The sequence below is a fragment of the Homalodisca vitripennis genome, chromosome 1 (assembly GCF_021130785.1).
Source record: "Homalodisca vitripennis isolate AUS2020 chromosome 1, UT_GWSS_2.1, whole genome shotgun sequence".
Lineage (NCBI taxonomy): Eukaryota > Metazoa > Arthropoda > Insecta > Hemiptera > Cicadellidae > Homalodisca > Homalodisca vitripennis.
In genome coordinates this window covers 143,844,893-143,870,759 of record NC_060207.1, presented here as the reverse complement: position 1 = coordinate 143,870,759, position 25,867 = coordinate 143,844,893, and the positions used below count along the sequence as shown (strand labels likewise).

The following is a 25,867-nucleotide window of genomic DNA, read 5'->3' as shown; positions in this document are numbered from 1 at the left end:
AGTAAACTAATTATCGATACATAAACATCAATCAAACGTTTGACAGGTAAGAACAGTTTGTACGGGAAAATCAAATTGACACTTCGTCATTTGTATTTGTTACAGCTGTTACAGTAAACTAATTATCGATACATAAACATCAATCAAACGTTTGACAGGTAAGAACAGTTTGTATGGGAAAATCAAATTGTCGTTTTTAGTATTTTCCTTGCAATTTTGTTATATTTTCTCATAGTTTAAACCTTCCCTGGACTTCCACGAACATTTCAAGACCAAAACTATGTTGGGAATGTAAGAATGCTCTAGCTGAGCTGGCAACGAATAACAGAATAACACTTGGTTGGGTGCTGGGTCATGAGGGCATTCATGGAAATGAAAAAGCAGACATCCTCGCCAAAAAGGGAGTGGAGTCCATAATGGTGGGTCCTGAGCCAGGTTGCAGGATAGCCTTCTCCAATAGCAAAGCTCTGGTCAAAGACTGGGAAAAGAGGACAAGAAACATTAATTGGAGTAGAGCCTCAGGATTAAGACTATCCAACATATTTATCTCTCCTTAGGTTAAAGGGTGGGCAGCTCTCTTGGATTAGAATAAGGAGGATATAAGACTAATTTTATGATGTTGATAGGACATGGCCCCCTAAGGAAATATCTTATGAGGGTGGGCCTTAGCCAGACTGACGAATGTAGACTCTGTGGAGACAAGGAGGAATCAGATGAGCATAGATTGTCCTGTATTAGATTGTCCTGCCATCATAGAAACTCGGAAAAGATTCCTGGGAGCATATCTCCTCAGCCCCAAGGGCATCAGAGAACAGGAGCCCTCAAATCTGATCAGTTTTTGCAAAAGCTTCAGACTTTTAGGACACAAAATTAAAGTAAGGGAGGCGCAAAGGTCCTTTTAGGACTAAGCTGCGGGGACAAATTGTCCTTTTCCCTCAGGCCAAAAATTAAAGGTAAATCATGCCTATATGGTAGAAGAGATAGTATTCTAATCACACCCTCCCAAGTGCTCATAGAGAATGTCCTGGTACCCGTTGGCCACATCATTTGTTCCTGCTAGAATCACAAAGCAGTGCTCCGGTGACATTGTTAAAGTAGAGCGAATGTCCAGCAGTCCAGCTCAGGTTTACATATGCCAGTCACATTGGTGAAGTGTCTCGTCCTCTACTTTGTCAGTGCAGTAAGATTTCGGGTGTGACTGTTATATTCTTGAATGAAATGTTGTTTTTTTTTTGTCTAGTGATAAACTTTTAGATTTTCTTTCTTTATTGCTTCTGTGATGTATTTCAATGGGCTTTTGTTTTTTATTATTTCTTGTAACATTTTCAAACTGAACCTCAGGATCTTCGCTTATACCGCACTTTAACACTTCAGAACTAAATATTGTTAAGAGGATGGTGTGGTGGTCAGACTTTAAAAGGAGGAAGTTTGATTTGTTTTCCCATTTCTTAAATTTTTTGTTCCAAACCTTTTATTTGAGTGACCGTGTGTGCTTTTTCCTCTTTTAGAACAATAAAATTTTTGCACATGTTGTTTGGACTATTTTCCTCTTCTAGATCTTGCTGTAGCGTGTTAATGATATTTGATTATTGATATTTGAAGTCTTGATTAATTCTTCTTGCTTTCTTTCCATCTTCACAATAAATTGTTCCCTCTTGGTTGACTGGACAAAATTAAATTTTTGACAAGAAGGTCCAGTCACTTCTTGTCATAACTCCCCACGATTAAGCTACAAAAGGTGTTTAAAGTCAGAACTTTAGTTAGATCTAGGAAATTTTCTGTGTTTATTTGTGTTCAAAGACAAAATTTTAACGATCTACAAGTTGTTACTCAAATCTAATGCAATATCTATATTGGGAATTAAGTTAACTTAAAAAAAGTTGTTTGGTATTTCCTTGTATCTCTATTTCTCATACCCAAAATACACCTAAAATTCAGAAATAGTAAATTCTAGTCAAATGCATAGCTTAAACTATTATTTTACTTTGTGATATTACTAAATTTTGTCCACTTAGATTCGGTCTTGAGAACAAGTTCATTTGACTATGAAATCCATTGATTATTCTTATATATCACACATCATTTGGCTAAGCGCTAGCGAACCATTACCACCTCGCACTATTCTCGAGAACGGATACAGTTGTAAACATGAAATTTGGAAACCTCATCTCCGAATTTAACCAATCACCAAATCTCTCTAATCCCCGAATTTGTTAACACCCCACTTAGAGGCCTGTGGGGCATAGCCCCCACGGAGCCGAAGGCGACTTATAACTTACATGGTTTCATTTTTTTAGACGTGCAAACTGACTATTATGGCTTAAAGTGTTGTTGCATTTCATCAAATTTCCTAGATTTAAGAATAGTATTTTGGTGCCCTGAAATCAATTTGAAATATATTGAAAGATTTGAAAGATTTTGAAATATATATATTTGCAAAACATGGTGTTACGACATACTGTTTGAAAGCTTATCTTGTGCTTCCAATATAAAAAATTCAGACTATCAAATAAGTACCGTATTAAAAAAGAAAAACTCAAAATTTCCAAGAAATCCCTGCCATTTGGACAAGATTTAAGATATTTTAAGAATTTTGTACTAAATTGTTCAATATTGAAAGCACTTTTAAATTATGTACCGCATTACCTATCTTGCTAATTTGTAATTTTTGAGATTCAAATTTCTGGGTAAACTATGTATTTTAAATGTAACAAAAACAATTTTGTGACATTCGCAGTATGAGATTTATTATGGTTATAGTTTATTGCAATGCTCTATATCAAACTGGTCAACCACAGGAGATTGAGGCTGGGTGGTCTGAAATACAATATACGAGGTCCAATCAAAAAGTATCCTACCTTTTGGTGCAACGTAAAACTGAAGTTACCTGAAAAAAGCTGGCGTTAATTTTTTTCAAAATAAGCACCCTGAGAAGCAACACAATGATTCCAGCGACGTTTCCACTTCTGGAAGCAGTCTTGAAAATCACTTTTCGGCATCGCCATGAGATCAGCCGTCGTTTTTTTCATAATTGCTTCTTGACTTTCAAATCTGGTGCCTTCAATGGTTTTTTGAGGTGGGGGAAGAGCCAAAAATCGCATGGAGCCATATCTGGAGAGTACGGAGGCTAAGGAACTTGCGGAGTGCCGTGTTTCGCCAAAAAAGTTGGGAAGAATGAGCTGGCGCATTGTCGTGGTGCAGTCGCCAATTTTGAGTCGGCCACAAATCAGGTCTTTTGCGGCGAATCGCATCTCGGAGACGACGTTGGACACTTAAATAGTACTGTGCTTTCATAGTTTAAACCTTCCCTGGACTTCCACGAACATTTCAAGACCAAAACTAGCCAAATCGGTTGAGCCGTTCTCGAGTTTTAGCGAGACTAACGAACGGAAATTAATTTTTATTTATATAGATTAGACTTATACATCATGTATCAGCGAAGATTAGACTGTTATAAATGTAAAATTGTAGAGTTTTGTTAAAAAGTTCTAAAGTTAAGGTACAATCAGGTAGACGAAAGGTCTGCAAGCATTATCATATTCAACGTTATGATACTGAAGGAAACTGTCTATCAGGAATCCATCCACCACTACCTGCTGGGTATTTCCCTTCACCGACTCCAGTTTAGCTACCGGTTGTCGCGTCGCGTTATGTATAAATGTTTGAAAGTCACAAGTCCAGTGATATTTAATTTATGGTACAAAGTCCCACAACGGTATTGCAGGCTTTTAAATATTAGATTTTTTAAAGTTGTGATTTTCTTATGAATATTTCATGTCTGTTGTACCACCATAGTTTTTGTTGATAGAAATTTAGCTGTCGTTTAGAAATTTTTATTTTTTATTATAGAAGAAAGTATGGGGAATATATAAAATGGGATGGAAGTTACTTCAGCCCACTGGATAATATGAGCGCAAGTGATTTGTGTGGCCCATATATTTTAATGACATCGATATATTCCTTTTCGGTGCAGTCAGAAAAAAGTTGAAGTAGCTGTCATTTCAAAATATTAAACTGATGATGTATTATTTGTTTAAAAGGCTAATTTTACCAACACTTAATATGACAACTATTTAATGGGTGGCACGGTTTATAGCCTACTGTAATACTTTCAACATCTCAATCCAACTCCATAAACTTAAGGCCTTACAAGATTTAAAAAGTTATAGCATAGTATTGGTTTATGAATAGATTTAATAGAAATGTGCCTATTCTAATCAAACTTATCACTGAATTTTCGGGAGATGCTTAGTATTTTCTCTAATCATGGCTTCCAAAACACAAAAGCACAATTATCCGAATATATATTATGATATTATATTATATGATAATATGATACAAACTGACGTTTTGAAAAGAACAAAACATACGAAACGTTTAGATTTTCATCATGTAACAAAGAAATTATGTTGGTTTGAGTGAGAAGAGAAAAAGCTTGTGCTCATTTTGGTGGTTTCTGAAATTGGCCTGTCTTGTCCTGGTTTTTCATATATTTCACAGATTGGTAGATTTCCTGTCGTGACAACTATAACTTGCATTTCTGTTTAAATAACCTCATTTGATATTCAACAATAAAAATATATTTACTAATACGTTTTATATTACAATCATGTAAGTTTGTTGTTCGCTAAAACGTTCTGACGAACTCTTTGTAATGTCACTCTAGATAGTTTATACCATCCAGTTGAACCTACACAGTGTACAAAAAATAGATGAGTAACTCATATCTGAGAAATCCTATGAATGTCCAGGAACGACACACCACTAACCGCAAATGTCGACAGGTATAATCTACCACACGGGATGGTTGTTGGAATGGGTGGATCTCGTAAGTGTAAAGGCTGATAGCCTGTCAGTGGTCATGGAGGACTGCTGCTATCCCCTGCTTTGACTAGAGACGCTGGGACAGAACCGACCTTTCCTTCTTCCAAGGTGACTAAGCTATAAATGTGTCAGCTATCCCTCCTCATGGGATCTTGGCAAGAGGCAACCCCTAACCCCAACCTTAACCTTAATTATCCTTAACATCCCGTCACTCCGGAAGTAAGCACTGAGTTTTTTTAGGACTTGATGTAATAATTTATTTTTATTACTATAATTGTTCTTAACCTAAATTATTATAGTTCTGCAGCCAGCCATTGATTCTACTAAAGTGAGCTGATTATCAACAAAATTTTCATGAAAATTGAGATTGTAGATGAAGAAAAAGGAAGTGTTGTAATTCTTCTTATTCTCATAGACTTCAAGCAGATATTTTCTTAACATATAAAGTAATGCGGTTTAAAAAGAGAAACTCAGTAACGATTTTTTTATTTTCAACAAAAACGTGTTGTGAGGAGCTTTATAGAGTTTTGTACAATGTCATCATGATTATGATACCGTTGTCTGCAATTGCGTTCATGGTTACAGAGTGTTCCAATCAAGCATACAAGTAAAATTCCTTTTTGCAGCCGATTGTAGAATTTTCTACAGCTAAGTTAAGAATGTTGTTGTTGTTTGTTTTGTTTTAGAGTCCTGTTTCTTATTTCTTCGGATCTATGACTCTGCAATACTATTAACGAAACATCAATATAGGTTTTGAACTACGACTTGTAGCTAATAAATCCTAATCAGCTTGTTTTAGGGTCATGTCTTCAGCTGAATTGCTATGGTGAAATGTTAAATGTCAAAATCTAGAATTTATTTGTGTAATCAAAATCAAGAATATAGTTTTAAGTTCTTTCTATTCAAATAAAGATGTTTGCTGCCATATATACTCTTACTATGAATTCAACAAGCAATTTATTAAGTTGCATGTAGAGTTGACATTCAATTTAACTATACCAGTTAATCTTAATCTTAAACGTTAGTTATACTTTAAATTAATCATATTAAGTATCACTATTACTTAATATATGTCATAATTGTTGTTCAACCTACTTTCTTTCTTTTTTCAAGAAAGAAGGTTGGTGATACATTTAACAATTTAATCTTAATAATTCTTGAATTAATTAACTTTAGTTGCTCATATTTATACCTATTGAATAATCAATACTAAAGTAAAATTTAATTTAATTTGTCAGGGTTTAAGCCTAATTGACTCTGAAAAGCTAAAAGTAGGCCGTTGTATCAACGATCCTTTTAATGCATTTTATCCATTTGTTGAAAATTGGTTGTTGTCGCTATGACCCTTTTTCATATTCTCTATATGTAGCTACATTTTGGATCTTTGACACAAAGGATGGTTGAGTAAAAGACCAGTTCTGTCGATATAAATATTCAATATAATATTTGGAGATATTCAACTAAATAGGCAAAAAGTGGCGTGTCGCTACGAACGCAGTTAATTATTCGACATTTTTTATTTAATTTAATGCGTCGTTGTAACAACGAACCTTCGTATAAACTCTTAAATATAAAAATAGGACCGCTGTCTTAATCATGTGTAGACTTAATGACCCTGTAGTATTTGTTATTTTCTCAGAAAGAGTCGTTGAATCGACTATTAGTAGTGTAAAATACCTATCTACCGAGACATTTATAAGAAAACGTATTGTACCAAGTTGGTTCTAATGAAAATTGAATTAACTTCTGTATTATCTTTTACGAGGCTTATTATGCAATGTTATACTCGTATTATCGTAGATATTTGTTGATGACCATTGCCGTTGCGCCATTTACGCAAAAAATTAAAGAATAAAAAACTTTCATCTCTGTATGCTGAAATGGGCTACTTTCAGCTGAGATCTGCGAAAGCCATTGTTTTCTTTCCTTCGTGAGCTAAGGCAGCAGATTTTCCTCTCCCAAACATTAATTTCCCTATGTAAACATCTCTTTCCATGTACAAACACATCAGTACGTGTGATTTCGTTATTTTTCATTATTTGTTTTGACAGCCCTACGTTCAAATAGTTGATTTAAATACAAATATGAATTATAAAATATAATTAAGTTTCCTTATAAAAGAATAATTACTATATTATGAAATGTTAGATAATCTTTTAAAAGATTTCGTGTGCTTCTTATAATTATGTGATTTTATAGTGATGAAAAGTATCGTTCAACACTCGTCTCGAAAGTTCTATTGCGGGGCTCTGAAGATTACTTTCGAGACTAGTAATTTAAATGTATTAAATTACTTTCTGTTTTCTACAGATCGTTGGAACTGATTTCCTTGCAGATGTTTAGTTAATATTGACAATTTGTATCGAAGTAATTATAAATACATTTAATTTATCAGTACAATAATGTTGATTTATTTCTTCGTAATAAAATAATTATTGAATATTGTATATTGTTATCGGGGTTTCATTATACAAGTTTAAACTTAAAACTGATGATTGTTAATTATTGGTTTATTACTAATTACTTATGAAATTTAAATGATATTTATTTCTTATAGTCATTATATTGTTTTCAAAATTTTCCTAGCTTTGATTTGTATCTTATAATTTTGCTATCGATATGAAATTTGTTATAATGCATACTTTTTAACTTAGAGCATACCTCAAGTTGAAAATCATGTTGTAGTTGCTTTTTATAATGTAGACGAATTTTTTAATATTGTTTTTCAAATTTACTTAGTACATCAGTCATAATAATCAAATTCACCATTTAAAAACTAACCGTACTCCAAAATTGAACTCTGTTGTATGAAAGATCTGGTTCTAGTTGACCGTGCACTGGTTTTATTTGGAATATTTCTCTTTTTAACGTGTGGCACTACTATTATGGCTGGGTTTTAAATGTACAAGATTCTCAGTTAAATTACTGTAGGATAAGCGTCAACTATATTAAATGTAGTTAACACCTTCACTGGAGTTCTGTACTGAATGGTTCTGATTCCACGTGACAGTATATGGAGCAGTAGTCAACGTGTTCAGTTCTTACAAAAGTCTGTTATGGTCATCAAACACAAGCAGGAAAGTAAGTAAGTAGGGTTCCAAGCCTTGGAAGAGTTTAAGCGATATGCAAAAATAAAAACATTAACCAAAGGTAACAAATTTTCTACCTATCTTAATTTATTGTTTATCGAAATGATAATTAACCCCACAATTTCACAAATATCTTCTAGAAATAATTAAATTGAAAGCAAAGTAAATGACTTATAAATAGGAAAACTAGTTATAGCCTACATGGTAACAATGTTAATGCTGCCAATAGTTTTTTGAATGGTCGCTGATACTGCTTGGGAAGACCTACAACATAATTATCCTACAACTTGAAGTGAGACGATAGGATTGTACAATTGTGACGGTTTAGTCAATTAGTCAAAAGGTATTTAGTAATTATGTAGTTCAACTGCCATAGTATTGGGTAAAATTTGTTAAAAGTTCGACTTTGAATAACTTATATATTATCGTCAAGTGTTGTAGTGGGTAAAACCTGTGTCATAAAATATATCACAATTAAAAGTAAAAGCTCTGATGGAGTTACTGTAATTTTAAAAATGTTATACTGTTCTTGTTATGGTATAAATTATTAATTAAATTGCGTGAAATGGATTATTGAAAAAAAAACATCTTTGAACCTTTGCCCAATTATAGTACAAAATCCTTAACTTACCTCTTCCCTCGGGAAATGTTGGAACGAAGACTCGAACGAGTTTAGGAACGACGAAGAAGAGCATGAACAACAGCACACTTGCGGTCAGGAGAGATTTGGCGTTGATGTCCACTACAGGAGTGACTCCATTTCCGTAAGGTCCTTCGACGGTCTTACCTCCTATCGGGATCTGAAGGAACGGCACTGCAAACACCATCTCCACCTAGAGAAGCACCAATAAAACTTAGAACTATTAGATTTTAGAAGGGTGCGAACTAGACTTTTAGAATTTTGGAATATACAGACAGGGTGATTACCGAGAAACGCATGTTTTTCAAATAATGAGTACCCAGGAAATTTAAAGCAAAAAATGTATTTATGATTGGAAAAACAGTGTACACAATATGCAATTTCAGAATAAAATTACTTACAATTTAGCGTTTAAAAATTACATCTGTAAGGTGGCCGCCTTCTGCTTGGATACAGTGTTGAAGACGTTCTTTAAAACATACTACGGAGTTTGCTAACATATCTCTAGGAATGGTGTTGGTTTCCTGGCTTCTTTAAGTTCCTCTATTGTTCGAGGCTTGTTTATGTAAACTCTAGATTTCAAAAATCCCTACAGAAAGAAATCTGGAATTGTAAGATCCGGTGAGCGAGAAGGCCAAGTGACATCACCAAAACGTGAAATCACTCTTGTAGGGAATGTTCGCCGAAGGCATTCCATACTAATGCGAGCAGTATGGGCTGTTGCCCCATCTTGTTGGAACCAAACATTACGTATCTCTATATGTTGACGGCGCGGTTCTGGCAAGAGATATTCTTCCAACATTTCCAGGTACCGTTGTGCAGTCACTGTCACTGCTCTGCCATTGTTGTCTTCAAAAAAAAATAAGGACCAATGATCCCCTTTTCACTAACCGCACACCACACAGACACACGCAAGCTATGAAGAGGTCTCTCAGCTACGTTTTGAGGATTTTCTGCACACCAAAATCGTAAATTCTGTTTATTGACTGCTCCCTCCAAGTGGAAATGCGCTTCATCACTCATAAGGATAACTCCTTCGTCATTTTCTTCCAAAATTTTACTCATTGTGTTACAAAAATTTACACGTTGTCTCTTATCTGCTTGACTCAATTGATGACATACTGCCAGCTTGAAAGGATGAAATTTAAGATGTGTGACCAAAATCTTCCTCACTGTGGATGGCCGAAGTCCGAGAGCAGATGCCCGCTTCCGAATTGAGCGGCTAGGACTCTGAACTGTTGCAAGGCGCACTCTTTCAACTGTCTCAGGGGTACTAAATGTCGTTGCCGGTCCAGGAGGTTTCTTCTTAAGCAAAGATCCATTTGTTACCATGATGTATCCAACGCAATACCGTTTTACGATCAGGGATAGCACCATGACGTGCAATTTTAAAATGTGCACGAAAGTCTCGCTGAGTCTGAGTGACTGATTCACCATTTGCGTAAAACCGTCGCATGACAAACGTACGATGCCCAAGGTTCCACATCTCGGCTACAACTGAAACTGCACAACTACTACACACTCCTCCCTCTAAAGCGCAACAACTTCCGGCCGTCGCCGACCAATATTCCTTGTATACTACGCAAGTCAAAAACATGCGTTTCCCGGTAATCACCCTGTATAACGAAAAAACTTACCCTTTTTGTTTTTGCCAAGTGCACGCTTCTTAAGTTTGGCCACAGAATTATGTATCTTGCTTGTTTGGAATGTAAAATAATGTTTTAATATTTGTTAGTGTTAAATCTTTTGGGGATGATTTATATTTGTACATCATTTGTGTTAAATATAAATTACTCATATTCGTTTTTGCTAACTCAATATACTACGCTAAAAGGGTATAACATAAAAATATTAGGTCTGTCTTCCTAAGCATATATGCATGAAAAATTTAACACAGTTTTAAAACTTTACAATAAGAATTATACCCTAAGTAGTTGTTCTTAGAGTTGTCGTGAGCCACCTAAGTAAATGATTATTCCCGTCCTTTTGTTCAATCCCAAAAGGCCCATAACGTTTTAATGGTTGTTTTGTAATTATAAGAATATGTTATACATTTGTGTATATTTCGAGCCAGATTAAGAATAGAGAGCCTCACTCAGCATACACTAGAAGAGAATGTGTTAACTACACGTATTGTAGCTTCAAGTTATTTCATAAATTAACTGTACTGAAACAGAATGAATTTCGTCTTATGAGAGCAATGACATTTTAAGGTCTTAAAAAATATTTTTCTCCTCTATTTTTGGTCGCACACGTGAATAAATCCTAATTTACGTCTTTGGAATTTTTATAAAAGACGCAGTTGATAGTTTTAAGAAAGAATATCCATCGATAAGCATAAAAAACATTGGGAAATTTGAAGAGTATTTAATACTTGGAAAACACCTTTAGATTATATTTATTGGGTGCAGGAAGTGTATTGATTTGATTACGGCAGCTGATTTGGGATGGCAGATGGGCTTGGACCTGTATTTATGTCTGTTTCTGTAATTGTTGAAATCCAGATCCCAAGTCTACGATTGTTGTATTGGGAATTAATTGTAAATTATCTAATAAGACATAGACATTCCTGTCATTGGTAAGTGGAGAATCTTTTTACGGGGTGGTCGTCTCTCGACTCTGACTTCGTTATTTTCCGCAGTGCTTAATTTCTAAAATTTTTGGTGTGGGAACTCTTAAAGCGGGAAGCTCAGACCGGTGGGTATGGAATACACCCCAGGAAGGAGAGGGGCCCTCACCCAGGAAAACTTTTAAAAATTATAACTGTAAACCTTTGTTTTTAGGCCACCCAGACATAATAATACATTCATTTTTATAAAATACCAAGTGATATTTTAATGCTGTTTATTTTCTTTAAGGTGCTTGATTAGGATGTAAGAAAATAAAAACATGAATTTAAATTATTGAGTTTACTCTCTACTCTACTCTACTCCATTAACACCTTGTTGCCTACTTTAAATTTCCCAGAAATATTTGGTTTGATTTCAATTGACCATTTTGTTTGAATCAATGAAGCTCGCCAATATTAATTTTTTAATGAATGGTAAAATAAAAACAAATTGAGCCTTATTCACAGTTTTATTTATACACATTACAGTAGTAATAATAATACATATTAATATGTAAATGGATGTTTGTTAATATAACAGCTTTTTTACAAGTTTGCATATTTTACAAAAAAATTGCATACCTTATGGGTACAAAACAATATTAATACATTCAAAATAAACCAACTTCTTGGAAAGGAAAAGGAAGCGTTTAACTACACACAAAATAAATGACACACAGAGTGGAGTAACACGGTTTCATTTTTTTAAATTTAGTGTAGTTTAAAAAAGTTAAGGTTGATTATTTTATTTGCTTATTAGTTATTATAACAAATATGTACGGATTTGTAGTATAATATTGTAAGGCAATGCCAAGACTGTTGGTAAACTTAGTTTTAGTTGTTTGTTAATATTTTAAAGTGAAAACTACAAAAGAAACAAAACAACAATACACAAAACTAACTGTAAGTACAAAAAAGAACTCAGAAACTTGAGTTCAGAACACAACTATAAGTTAGGCATAGGCTAGTTATTTTAATGAAAACTTAATGTTCTGAAATTCTAAAAGATATTTAAAAAACAGATTTAGGAAAAAAGTTCCCACAATGCAATGCTGTCTTCATGGTAAGTTTTCTGCCCTCGTTGTTTTGACTTGGTGTCAAGTGCAGAATGGTGTCCCTTCGCCAGCCAGGTTTTGACGTGTCGCTCGGGATTGTATCTAGCCACAGGAGGTCCTAGGAGCCTGATCCGCAATAAATCGCAAACAGTGCTAATGTAGAGTGAAGATCTAAGAGGAGACATAATTAGATTCATTGCAGAAAACCCACGTTCACATTCAGCACTAGACACTGCAATACTATTTATGATGGAAATCAGTTTCTTAAACGACGGCGGTTGCTCTAGAATAGTAGGTTTCTCTCCACTTAACATAGGCTTCAGTCCCTGCTTGAAGTGTCTGAAGTCTCTAATTATATCCTGAGAGCTGCTAATCTTAAATCTATCGCAGATTCGCTGGATCTCACATTCTCCGTAGGTGATGGATAAGTCTTTTGGCCAATACATGGGGTGGATCACTTTGATGTCATTCATGATTTTGGTGTAGTGTTCAGCCGCATTTGAAGATGATGATAGCAACCTTGAAGTTAAGTTGTTAGCGAGGCTCCAATAGAACTGTTTTTCTGGAATACTGGGTATCTTGGATCTTACACAAAGTTTAACATCTTGAAACATCAAATCGTCAATAGCAATTTTAGCTTCCACTGAACGTCTACCCATGTTTTCAACTCGGTTTTCAAACACTTTAATTAACAGTGTTACATCACTGTGGGCTTGGATAAGGTTGAGGCTTGATTTTTGAAGCTGTAAGGACAAATCCGATAACTCTTCTAGAGCATCGAACATCAATGCCAGGTTGTGTACAAAAGTTGTAGAAGATAATGTACTACAAAGCCCTTTGTAAGTTGAACGTTGCTTCGAGTCCCTTTGTTTGTCTTCAGATGCTTCAATGAAATGATTGTACAAAGCTTTAAAATCTGTCCAAACTGCTTTCACCGCCATTAAGCTGGAGGCTACCCAACGAGTATCTAAAACACGGCCGATTTTCAACATTTGCTCCTCTAGTCCTTTAGCAACTTCTGCCAACTCCCTGCTGTTTTTCGGTGAACAACTAAACATGTTTCTAATTTTATCCATGAATATCTTAAAATGATTGATTCCAGCTACTTCTTCTATGGAATCGTGCACGGCAAGCTCTAAACGATGGTTCAAACAATGCCAAATGAACAAATTGGGGAACGTTTCAGTAAGCTGTATAGCAAGGCCAGATTTCTTGCCTAGTAGCACTGAAGCACCATCACAAGTTAGAGCAATCATATGGTCTTTCATGAATTCAAAGCTTAGACCTAATGCTTGTAACTGATTTAAAAGTTCTTGTAATATACCAGCTGATGTTGTGCTATTTAGCTCAAAAAGTGTTAAGAACACTGGCATAGGGTTTTGCATTCCCTTTAGAACAGTTCTGATATAAACCACCAAAGCATTTTTGTTTGAAACTGAAGTGGCTTCATCCAAAAGCAGGGGAAATTTAGAGTCTGACTTGATTATGCCATTTATCAAGTCTGATTTCATTTCATCAGAAATATGATGAATTATATTGGAGCAAGCAACATTTGAATGTAGGATTCGCCCCATATCTAAGCCATTCATTATTTGAAGATCAATTTCAGTTTCAAACTCAAAAAATGGCCTATTTAGTTTAGCTTGCTTATAAGCCGTCCGGAAAATGCGCTCACTTACAATCTGCTGCTCTTTATGCATAGAAGCAACAGCTTTTTTCATTGTATCTTTCTTAGCTTCAATGAGTATTTTTTCAGCTAAAGAATGAGCTCGAGACCCACGGTGTAAAAATATCTTTTTCCTAAGAGAGGATTGCTGGTCTTTTTTATTGTTTCCATAAGCGGTAACAGTTCCTAAAACCCACTCTTCGCTAATCTTTAGGCCCTTGGTTTTCTCTGCACCTAGAGTACTCACACTACGGCAAACGTTGCAACCTAGTTCTCTGTTCAAAATTAACCATGGATTTTTAGCTTTAAATTCAACAATTTGTTCTTCAGACCAACAAACTGGCTGTTCACCCCTATTAACAAAATCATTATTTTCATTACTAACCTTAGCTTCGTCTGCATCAGATCCCAAACCCACCAACCTGGATACTATTTTGACCGACGAGGAAGTCGAAGGGGAATGGTAATCGCAATTATCCTCATTGATCCCGATTGCGTCTTCTTTTTTATCTTGATCAACAATTGAAGTTGTAGTCAATGCTTCCGAACTGCAGTTCTCATTATTCGCATAACCTTTTTGTTTCTTAGGGTTAGGTTAGAAATCAACAATTTTTCTGGTAGTCATAGTCAATTAGGAAACTATTTAGCTGCACCAGCACTAATAAGCATAAACACGAACACAATCAACGACCTGCACCTCAAAAACGAACTTAAGCGTGATGGGATGCGATGCAACTTGTAACTTAAACGCGAAACACACCAAGGTCAAGTCAACTAGTCAACACACTTGTGATCACTGGGGCGGTGGCGCGGTGAAGGAATGGAGGGGGAAAGGAAGGGGGTGGGGTGGGTATTGCTTACGAGCTCCTCCCGTTTGTGTTCAATGGGGTGATCGTGACAGGCGGAGAGAAAGAGTGGGGGCAGAGCCGAGCAGTACCGATAAATCCCGAACATTCCTGACAAACCCTGTACATGCGGCTGATAGCGACCACAGTTCGGAACGGTTCTGATTTCTATTATCTTACGAATTAATGAGTCGTTTTATATCCGAATTAATGAGTCGTTTTATATCCGAACATATCTGCAAAACATAGAAATTATATCGAATTAATTATATTAATATTGAACTTTCTTTATAACTCCAAAGATACTTTACAAAATGTGAGATGGTGCACAACGAATAAAATGTCATAATCTAGAATAGAATAGAAAAATTATTTATTTTCTTGAAAATATGTACAATAGTAAAATTATATAAACATCATTTATACCTTAAGCACAAACACAAACATTGCTCCTTAGTTGTAGACACAATTGACATGAGAATAAAAATAAAACAATGTTACTTTTTATTAAAGAAATATGAACATGTCTTTTTTTATTTTAATACAGCTAGGGTACATCAATAAACAAAATTCAAGAAAACAAAATAGTAATTTCAACATATGTAATTTCAAACATTACATTATGTGCAGTAACCTAATTTTTGACATCTAACCAGACTAGCTCAATAGCACTAAGCTCTGGATGGTAAAGAGACAGTCGTAAAATGTCATGGCCATGTTTAATTATAGGTCGTCTACGGCACATATTTATATACCGGCGACCCTGTGATGAATATGAAGAGTATGACATGTTAAAGTTTACAACACTCCTTTAGCGCGGTACCCAGTCTGCAGAGTTTTGTACCAGTCTATTAAGATAACGATAAAACAGACCAGTTTAGTTCATATACTTACTCTTAAATAACGAATGATCGACTTGCTTACCTACATTGTAGTCACTAATGACTACTAGACCACTTTAGGTGGTCAACTATAAAAACACGTTTTGATTAACATTTAATTTTTTGTATGCCATGCACTCTTAGATTTTTGGTAGAATTGTCTACCATAGTTAGACAATCTTTGTAGAAACTTATCGAAAAGTTTAACAATAAAAGCGAATGAAACAAAATATTTTTAATAGTATAATCGGCAAACTAAATTGGCATTATTCGCCCGTCTCTGTCGCTCGAAGCCTTGATTAAGAAGTATCTATAATCGAGGCTCGAAGCAAGGGGAGTGTGCGAAAGGGCTTTTATTGTATTTCTCAAGCCTTACTTGTTTGTGCATTGACTCTTCATACCAGGCGCAAGCTTTGTGTTGTCTGTCTGTCAGCTGCTGTAGATAAAATATAAAATCAAATAAACACGAAATTGAACTAAGAGCTTGCGTCGACAACGAATATGATTTCAGCTTAACACATTCAAGTTGAAATTTGCCCCGAATGTTTTTACCACTGTGGGTGTTACAAGCCCCTCTATTTGGACTAAATTTAAGATAATTTTGTTAGTAATTTTTGTAGATTCAAAATTTGTCTATAGATTATTAATATCATTCCATAATTTACTAAAATCAACTATTCCACAAACATGATATACATTTCTCTGTAAAATGTTTTTGCTCCCTGAAATTTGCTGAAATTGGCTATAGCCATTTAAGCCTATATGTCCATCCAGCTATATGCCTAAACTACAAAATAAACCAGCTAAATGAAAATGTGGTTCCTGTTATTGTAACTCTAGTGGTTACTCTGTGGTTATTTAAAACTCTGGTATTTATACGTTTTAATCTGAAAGCAATTTCATCTTTACAGTACCCATTACAAAATCAATTTCTCCAACTTACCTTTGGAAGTTATTGGCCGTAGATTAACATTACATTTAATGAGAAACACTTCAAATTATTTAGTTTAAATATATATATATATATATATATATATATATATATATATATATATATATATATATATATATATATATATATGATAAACTAGTGATAAGTCAAGCCAGCCAGCGTTTCTACGCCAGGTGCAGGGTTGCAGTATTGGTTGACTCATATCTCCTTTCTGTGGCATGTCCTTTGATATCTTATCGTATTTTCTTTTGAGAACTTTAGTATTTGAAACACTTTGTTAAGTATTCATATTTTAATAACCTCAAATTATTACGATCAAGTTTTAACTTATAGCAATAGCAATATATTTCTCTGTCTGTTTGTTGGATATATAGAGAATGAGAAATAAGCTATAGACTTGAAATTGTGCATGCAACTTCGACCAAGCCTGATAAGTGTCATTTTGTGTCGTCTGGCGTACGCGATTATAATGCTGATCTGATCTATAGTACATGGAAATTATCGAATAATTTCTAACTAATAGTAATGTAACCTACAAATTATATTTATTTGATTAAGGCAGTTGGAAAATGCAATGAACCAAATATAATGTTACGAAACAATTTTATTGGTTTACATTTTAATACGAAAGATGCAATTAAAAAACTCAACATAATTGTTGATTTTGTGTTTGGAGACCCTGAAGATAAATTCTTTAACTACTATGCTAAGTAGGGCTCTTTTTAATCCTCCTGGATGTTTAATCCACCCTCGAATGTTTTATAGCTACGCCACTGAATGTAACGAAGTTACTTTGTTACATTAGACTTCCTTACGTCTTTTTTGGTATTTCGATACTCCGTTGTATTGGTTTATTTGTATGTGACAAGAGTAATTGCCTGCCATTAATTACGTTGTAAAATCACGGTTCAATGAAATAAATTTAATTGCGCTGCATCCTGCAGCATCCAGCTTTGAAAATGTAATATATATATTACATTTATACATATACATACATATACATATTACACCACCAGGCTCTATTAAATTCAGAGGAGTACAGAGCGAGAACGCGCGGACTGCTTATTCCACTATTCTAATACGCGGGCTATCTCTAGTTGGCAGGAGGGGCCCCTCCATCCCCACTTTTTCTCTCCGCCTGTCACGATCACCCCATTGAACACAAACGGGAGGAGCTCGTGTATTGCTTTGATTGTATTGATTTGCGCATGACTCGCCCGTCACCTTCCTCCTGCCTGATTCCGTGCAAGACTCATCACAGCACAGCTCACAACTGCTTGTACGGGCGCTTACTATCTGCTTACGAGTCACTCGCAAACAAAGCATAGCATAATATTGATCCTACCTACAATTTTTTTAAACTAAAACTTGTACTCGTAGTTTTAAAAGCGTTCCCTTGGGAGGTAAGGGAACGTCGTTCCCTTGCGTTCCCACTGAAATTAACCACTGCTTTTCCGTGAAGTAAGAACAGGAGCGGCGTTAGGGTAGGGCGCGGTTGGGCGACCGCCCATGGGCGCTGGACGAAAAGGGGCGCCATTAATTTTTTTCGTATGTAATTGAATTGCAGTTAGGAGGCGCCAAAGAAATCTTACCCAGGGCGCTAGTAGTGCTAAGACCGGCACTGAGTAAGAATATCTCATTTAAGCGAGATATATCTGCTGTAACAAAGGTTAAGCACCGGGGGTGGTTAAACTCCACGTGTTCCATTGTAGGAATCTTCTTAAATCTTTCTACAATTTCAGTAACAAGTATTTCAGTAACAGTAACAACACTGTTTCGTCTGTTTGCATCGCCCAACCGAAAAAGGATCATTCAATTCACCAACAAACGGTAGTTCAATGGTTATTGAGATTTCACTGTAAGCTTGTGTGATTGGCTGAGCGTCAGTGAAGGGGTACTCGAGGGGCTGGGAAACTTAGGACTATTCTATGATAGTGCATGCCCATCTATAGGATATGACAGAGTGCCATTGAAGTCTATTTCAGTGCTCCGATTTTAGTATATGTACTGCCGAACCACACAGAGTCGTCTGGCGCATTTGCTTTATTCTTCTAGACGCCTGGATGAAGTAAACATTTCTTTTCTGAAGTATTTGCTAATAATTTTATAATTTTTAAACAAAGCAATAATTTAGTTCTGTCTGTCTTACAGCAAGATATTTCAAGAATGAAATGAGCTATAAACTTGAAATTTTGCATGCGATCTAAACGAAGCCTGTTACGTCATACGGTGGCGTATTCGTTCCTTGTCCTTAAAAACTTACGCATTGTAAAAACGCAGCCTACTTCAAAAGCATAAACAATAAGTAAATGCATCTATAATTAAATGTACGAGTCAGTAGTGTAATGCTTACTCTGATATTACTGGCATCATTATTGAACGACAGAAACCTCCTGAATTTCTGTCTGTAGACGTGTGGGGGAGCGCTGCGGTCCTCTCCCTCTAGCGTCAGCAGTGTCTCTTGCCGAGGTCTGGAACACGAATTTATACTTAGGAGGCTCCATATCGTACATATGTGACACTCAATTAGAGGAAACACTAGAAACTCCGACGGATCCATTATCAAACGCTCAATAGTGTCTATTATTATATCAAATGAAATGCTAAATTATGTTTCTACTACTCTTCAGGCAAAACCGATAATATTATGATAACAAAATGGAAAAAGATTATAGCCACTCTTTGTTTCTTTCATATAGTTAAAATTTATGAAAGCTTAATTAAATATTTATAACACAATCTTAATGTAGGAAAAGTAGGATATAATTTAATAGCAGTATAAAGTAAACATAATTTAATAAACACAAAGTTAGCGAATACTACGAAGTAATATTTCGTAGTCATCTATATAATTATGCCTACGCTACTATAAATCATGTGTTCCTTTCTATGACTTCTGTTCTATATCTTTACTTCGTCCTATTTTGTTTGTATGAATTTGTGTTTCTTAAATTATGTACATTGGAATTATTTAATTTCCTTGTTAAACATATTTTGATAACAGTTTTACAGCGATCGGTGTGGCGCTTTAGTATTTACAGATAGTTATAGCCTATATCTTAAATAATTAAACGAAGTAAAAGTAAAAAATAGGTAAATCGACATTTAACTCATCTTGTGACATATGTAATGAACGAAGAAGCAATAGACAAGGAGGTCTAAGGTATTTACATGCCTACTATACGCGAAGTACCGTGTGTATTGGAAGTTAACGGAATGGGCGTGATACAGTAGTAATGAGTAACTTTGTCCGATCGTTCTAAATGGAGAGAAAACATGGAAGCCTTGTCATAAGTTGTCACGCTAATTAGGTAAATCCACATTTAACTCATCTTGTGGCATATGTAATGAACGAAGAATCAATAAACAAGGAGGTCTAAGTATTTAAATACCTACTATACGCGTAGTACCGTGTGTATTGGAAGTTAGCGGAATGGGCGTGATACAGTAGCAATGAGTAACTTTGCTCGGTAGATGAAGAGAAAATATGGAAGCCGTGTCACGGCCCTGGGCAGTGTGACGGTTTGCGCGTTCGAACGAGCAGTCGTCGAGCCGGCCGGGGTAAATTAATAAAACCTGCTTAAATATGTGTTCAAATTAACAGTTAAAATTAAATAGTGTTGTACAAAAAATTACATCGCTTAAATGTTTCGCACCATCCATTGAAGAATAAAAGTTAATATGGTAATTAAACAAAAACGTTTGTGTAAAACCTTTTCTGTAAATAGATTTGGAATTAATCGGACCACAAATACCCGAGTTATGATTTTTTTCTAGTTATAAGTTGGGTGTAAGGTACCAAATTCCTCTTCGCTTTCTTGTCATTATCGATATATAAACTGGCGGTTATTGTTGGTAAATGATTTGATGTATACGGTTGAATGAAGAATAATGCGTGCTTCGTCTACAGGATACGTCCGTCAGTGTCAGCAGCCCGTGGCCACCAAACGGGAAAATACATGTTTGGGGATACATAACTTTGCACGCGTCCGGATCGTAACGATCATCATCGCTAATGTGACATTAACATATGTGCTAACAGCGTGTGGTTGTTTACATAAAAAGAATATCAAATGGGTTTTCAGTTGGGTACTGGTTATGTTTGTAAAATATCCAAGAGTATTTAGAAAATAACATCAACTAGAAATGAAAAAAAAAAAATTTAAATGGATATTTTACTCAAATAAGCCACAAGATGTTCTTTTATACTATGTAGTTTGTACAGATTTTAACTGTAGCGAATCACAAAGTGGTCTAGTGGACTTTTGAATAGGCCTAGTTGCAACCTAGAATGTGCAATATTTTATATTTAAACGTGTGAAGTATTTTATAGTTTTGTATTGCATGATATTGACATGTGCAGACTGAAATGTGTATCGTACAGTGAACTCCGACTTACTCTTCGTACGTGACGATATGATCCTCCTGTGAGTCTGCGAGAGCGCATCCTACAAGCACCGCGACTACCAGTAGGTACCACATGTCTGAGAGCGTCTGCCTCACACCCGCCGCCGTCGCAACTCATGCCGTCACACTTTCCCGGGACCGTCCTTCTATTCACCGCTTTTCCGGGGAAAGTTGCATCACTGTTTTGTTTATTCAAGTAATCGATCCCTCAATACTGCGGAATCCTCAGCTGCCTACGCAACGCCATTGTTCCTACCTATTCCTCTGGAGGTCAATTCTGTTTTCTTTTCTAACCGTTCTACTAGGATTAGCGCAATTACTCGCCACGTCCGACAGGAAACGATAGAAAACAGCGTCTCCAAGTGGTGTTCTCAATGGAATTGCGCGGCTTTACATTGAACTTGACTCCGGTCCGGTCGTTGAAACGTCAAAAACCGTAAAGAAATAACAATAGTGTTAAAACAAAAGAACAATAACATTTCGACATTGACCTTCAAAATGCTATCTTTTTACCGTGGCGAGTGTGATTAGGTAGAAATTAGAAATTACAAGACTGTTTATATTTCTGTTTTTGTATCATTGTAGTCTAATTGATCGTGGAATAGTATTGTAACGATATTACCAAAACCCGTTTAAGTAATTAACGAGCCTATTTTAGTGAGTTAGTATCATCTGGAGAAAGTATGTGGTCGCCAGACTACACTGATTTCGATTTATATTAATCATACTATTAAACAAGCAGATACCACGGGAAATTTCCTTATGCCTTTTATGTTGTGTGAGGTTTTCTTGGAGGTGAATACGACTTGTAAAATAATGACTGTGGTTATCCTTATCCTAACAGCATCCCATCCTTTTGGTAGACGAGTCCCTAGGTGGCACAAACTCTACTTGAACTTCAAGAAGTCTTACGATAAATTTCCTTATGGAAAGGTGTCGACTATTAAAGATGTCTACACTGTACATATTAGACGATTATGCGAGTGTTATTAGGTATATGATCCAAAAAGATTAGACTAAAGTGAGAACTGCAGACACCTCAAGGACTAAAACAGTTGGCGGAAGAAAACTTTGTGTAGCATCTACCTGAAGACATTAATTAGATCAGCCTACATAGCTCTGCCTCATGAAATATATTAAAATTTGAACCAAACTGAAATGGGTTTATTAAACTTAAAACAAAGCTACATTTAGATAAATAGATTTTTATAAAGCAAACAAGTAGATATAAATATTGAGAAGTAAAGATAACATTAAAGTCACCCCTTCTTCATTTAAACACAGTCTCTGAGATGTGTAGCGACTCTACTTACTCTGGAGGAGCAACGACTATTGACTGCTCTAGGCGATGTGTTGACTGTGGAATCGTTACAGGAGAGGGATTGTCATTTTCAAGATGGATTACGGTACTATCAATAGGGGTCTCCTCTCGCTGATTATTATTCAATTCTTGGCTACTCGATATCCTTGTTTGAGGAAAGTTACAATAAGTTTTTCAGATTCCCTAGTTGACAGAAAAAAAGAAACACTATAAAAAGAGTTTACTTTGCCACAACATTTTCTTTACCAGATCGGTAGACAATATCATAAGGTATGGTGCTATCTGTTATTCTTTACTTTGCCATTATGCTTTTGGTTGAACATGTAGGAAATCGACTTTTGATCTGTAGACAGTGTGAACCACCGTTCAAATCAGAAAATGTCTCCACTTTGAAGAGAATTTAATATTGTAAGAGCTTCCTTTTCAATTGCTGGCAGGTGTTCACATTTAGTAAGGGTTCTTGAGAAGAAACATACAGGTCTGCCAGCCTGTGATAGCGTGGCTGCTATACGGTAATCAGAGGCATCTGTCTCGACAGTGAAAGGCATAGTCTCATCAACTGCAGTCATACTGGAGCCTGCTATTTCTTCTTTTAAAGTCTTGAAGGCAAGGTCTTTCTTTACTGTTTAATGGGAATTAATATACGTTAATGAGGAACCGAATCTTCTCAGGGAATTTTGGTATCTTCTTGGCATAGTAAGAAAGCATACTAAGAGGTCGTTTAAGACTTGCATTATCGTTTGGGCCAGGGAATTCTAAAAGAGGCTTCAATCGATTTGGATCAGGGCGCATAGCCTTGATTCCCACACATTATTTATATTGAGATTTTATTTCTCGATTGCTTCCATGAATCTGGAAATATTGCGATCATGTTCAGTCTGATACATCATATCATCATAACATCATCCATATTTTCCTCGTGTCTTACAGATTTTCTGTTTATATAATCTGATTAAGGGTTCTTTGAAAACAAGCTACGCCATTTGTAACGCCAAAAGGAATACGAGTGTACTGGTAAAGTTTTCCGTTAGGTTCGAATGCCATAAATCGACGTTCTTTATTTGGATTCTTTCTTTCTTTCTTAGGATTGGAATTTGATGATATGCTTCCTTTACATCAATTGTACTAAATACTTCGCACTGAGCAATGTTTGATACAAATGATTCAATATGAGACCATATTGATGGCAACTCACCACGGCTACCTACTGGGCTCAATCCTTCCGAGAGCAGTCTTTTAACCTCATTTTTTATGAACTTGCTGCCTCCTTCAGAGTAGCGACAAGACTTAATTGCAATAGGTTTTACATCTTCGGACAGATTACTGAAATACGATTTATCATCCTTGTTTTCGATCCTTCAGCTACTGTAAATAAGCCGTTTCACAATGTCTAAGAAAATCAATGTTTACTACCTTACATGTATAGGCTACATTCTAAATATTCTAAAATCCAGGATAAACTAATTAATTGGTTTGAATTTTTCTCTGCTACAATCAATGATAAAAGTTTGATTGTACTAAAATATTGCATGTATTTATAGTAAATAAATTGTCTTTAAATTACTTATAAAAGTATTTCTGAGTAAAATAGAAATATGGCCACGTTTGATTCCTATATTTACGTAATGTACACGCCATATGTTCAAATCCGTCCACTAGGTTTTGTGTGATGTATCCATCGAGATACCCAAACATCTTCACAAACTTTCCCTTTATAATAATAAAATGCAATTTATTGTACAATAGCACAACTGCGTGATTATTCTTAGGGATACAATATTCTAAGATTTTATTTATCCGAATCACTGCCGAAATCTTTAAAAATTACTATAATATACGGCAACATAACGGTTGTACCACAGCAATTCAAAATGTGTTTTTAAACATGTGTTTTAAACACAATTTTCAAAAGAACTACGCAATAATTATTATCTGCGCCTACCATTTCGTTGTACAATAGTTAGGCCCGGGTTAATGTTTCAGGTCATTCATACAAAACATCCCTAAGGACGAGATATCTCCACCACCCTACAGCTATCAAGAAACGATAAGTGTTTTGAGAGTAGTTTTATCTAAAATCACATGTGTATTGTAGAAATCAAAGCAATGAGGCCAAGACTAGCAAGGTGTCATATAAAATTCTATTCGTGTATAGAGCAACAATACTGACATATAAATTGTTACTTACTATCATTCTAAACCATTTGTTACAATCAGCCATGAAATTTATTGGGTGATGGCAGGGAACTAACAATAACATTCAGAAAGCCGAGTTTCGCCTGGCTCTGAAACACAATGGGTAAAGATTATGGCATTGTTGGAGATGATAATTAAATCATACCTACTCTTCACGCTCACTTCCTTTCCTTATCTGGTTCTTTATCCATCTTCAAATCTCTAACTTCTACTTCCGGTAAACGATTTCCTTAGTAAAATACATTGTAATTGTCGCTATGCAGTGAACATAACTTCAGGAATACTCCTTCTTGAGGGGTCAGGCTATTTTGTATCGAAGCGCAGTATCTCCGGGTGTAAAGAAAATATTGCATCGTATTGAGTTGATATTATAATGTAAAGTACCAATAATAGTACTAAGAGTGGCAGACATGACACATCTAAATATTGATTGCGAACTGTTACGAAATAATTGCAACGCTGTTGTCAGTTTGTTTTATGATTTAGCTAACTTAAAAATAATAATTTTCTTAAAGCATAAAATTAGAATAGTTCATGCTGATGTACTAAGAGAATCTTAGGTTTTCTCTGCTTGTGATGTTAGACTATTTAAAGATCACTCAGTACAGAGCCACAGTGAAGATGTTAACTACACGTATTATAATCGATAAAATGCCATGGAAAGAATCCCTAATTAAAAATAACCACGCATAAATATATTATTACAGATTGCTGACATCTTGTTAAAGAAAACTTATTTGTATGAGAATCAATGTTTTTTAGTACCAATTTATGTAGGTTGATAATATGTAAATATATGATTCTCGTCCTAACACAGGTTTCCAGTTCAGCTCTCCGAAGTTTTTTGCTGTTTTTTATCTCATAATTTAATATTCTTGTATTGAAAAGCAATAGTCTTCAAGCAAGGGGATTTTACAACAATCTTCCATGCAATTTTAAATCTTGTGCTTTCATTCCTTCTGTCCTTTTGCCTGAATTTATGATTTCATATCGTAGTTTTTGTTGTAATTCATTAGTGTAAAAACAGTGTAAAGAAAGCAAATCAAGATATTCAATTATAAAGAGGTATTAACCCAATACCTAATATTTTTCTTAAGTATGTAGTGATAACGAATAAAAGTTATTTCCTGTGTTCATTTCCCAAGCACTTGAGCGGTTACACTCTAGATATCAGATAGTATCCATTATGGTACTCACATACGTACAGACAGGCATTGAGAATTATTTTTTTGTTATATAGCGTTACTAATATTTCAGGTAATTATATAGCTACGTTATATAGCGGTACTGTTGTGGATGTAGTGAGAAAGAAAAAAAACTGCCCCAATGCCAAAACTTCTTTCGAATGTCTCCGTGTAAAGATCTGATAAACACACACAAGAT

The 25,867-nt window shown here is 35.3% G+C and overlaps 1 protein-coding gene across 1 annotated transcript in view; it reads right to left on the bottom strand.

The window, feature by feature from the left end:
• Nucleotides 1-25,867, bottom strand: part of LOC124372752 — a 35,409-nt gene that overhangs the window by 6,649 nt on the left and 2,893 nt on the right. Inside the window, exons 2-3 of the mRNA XM_046831167.1 lie at nucleotides 18,914-19,031; nucleotides 8,545-8,746 (exon numbers count right to left, since the gene is read on the bottom strand). Of these exons, the coding sequence (XP_046687123.1) occupies nucleotides 8,545-8,740 (196 nt within the window). The 5' untranslated portion in view covers nucleotides 8,741-8,746; nucleotides 18,914-19,031. The remainder of the gene's footprint in view (nucleotides 1-8,544; nucleotides 8,747-18,913; nucleotides 19,032-25,867) is intronic.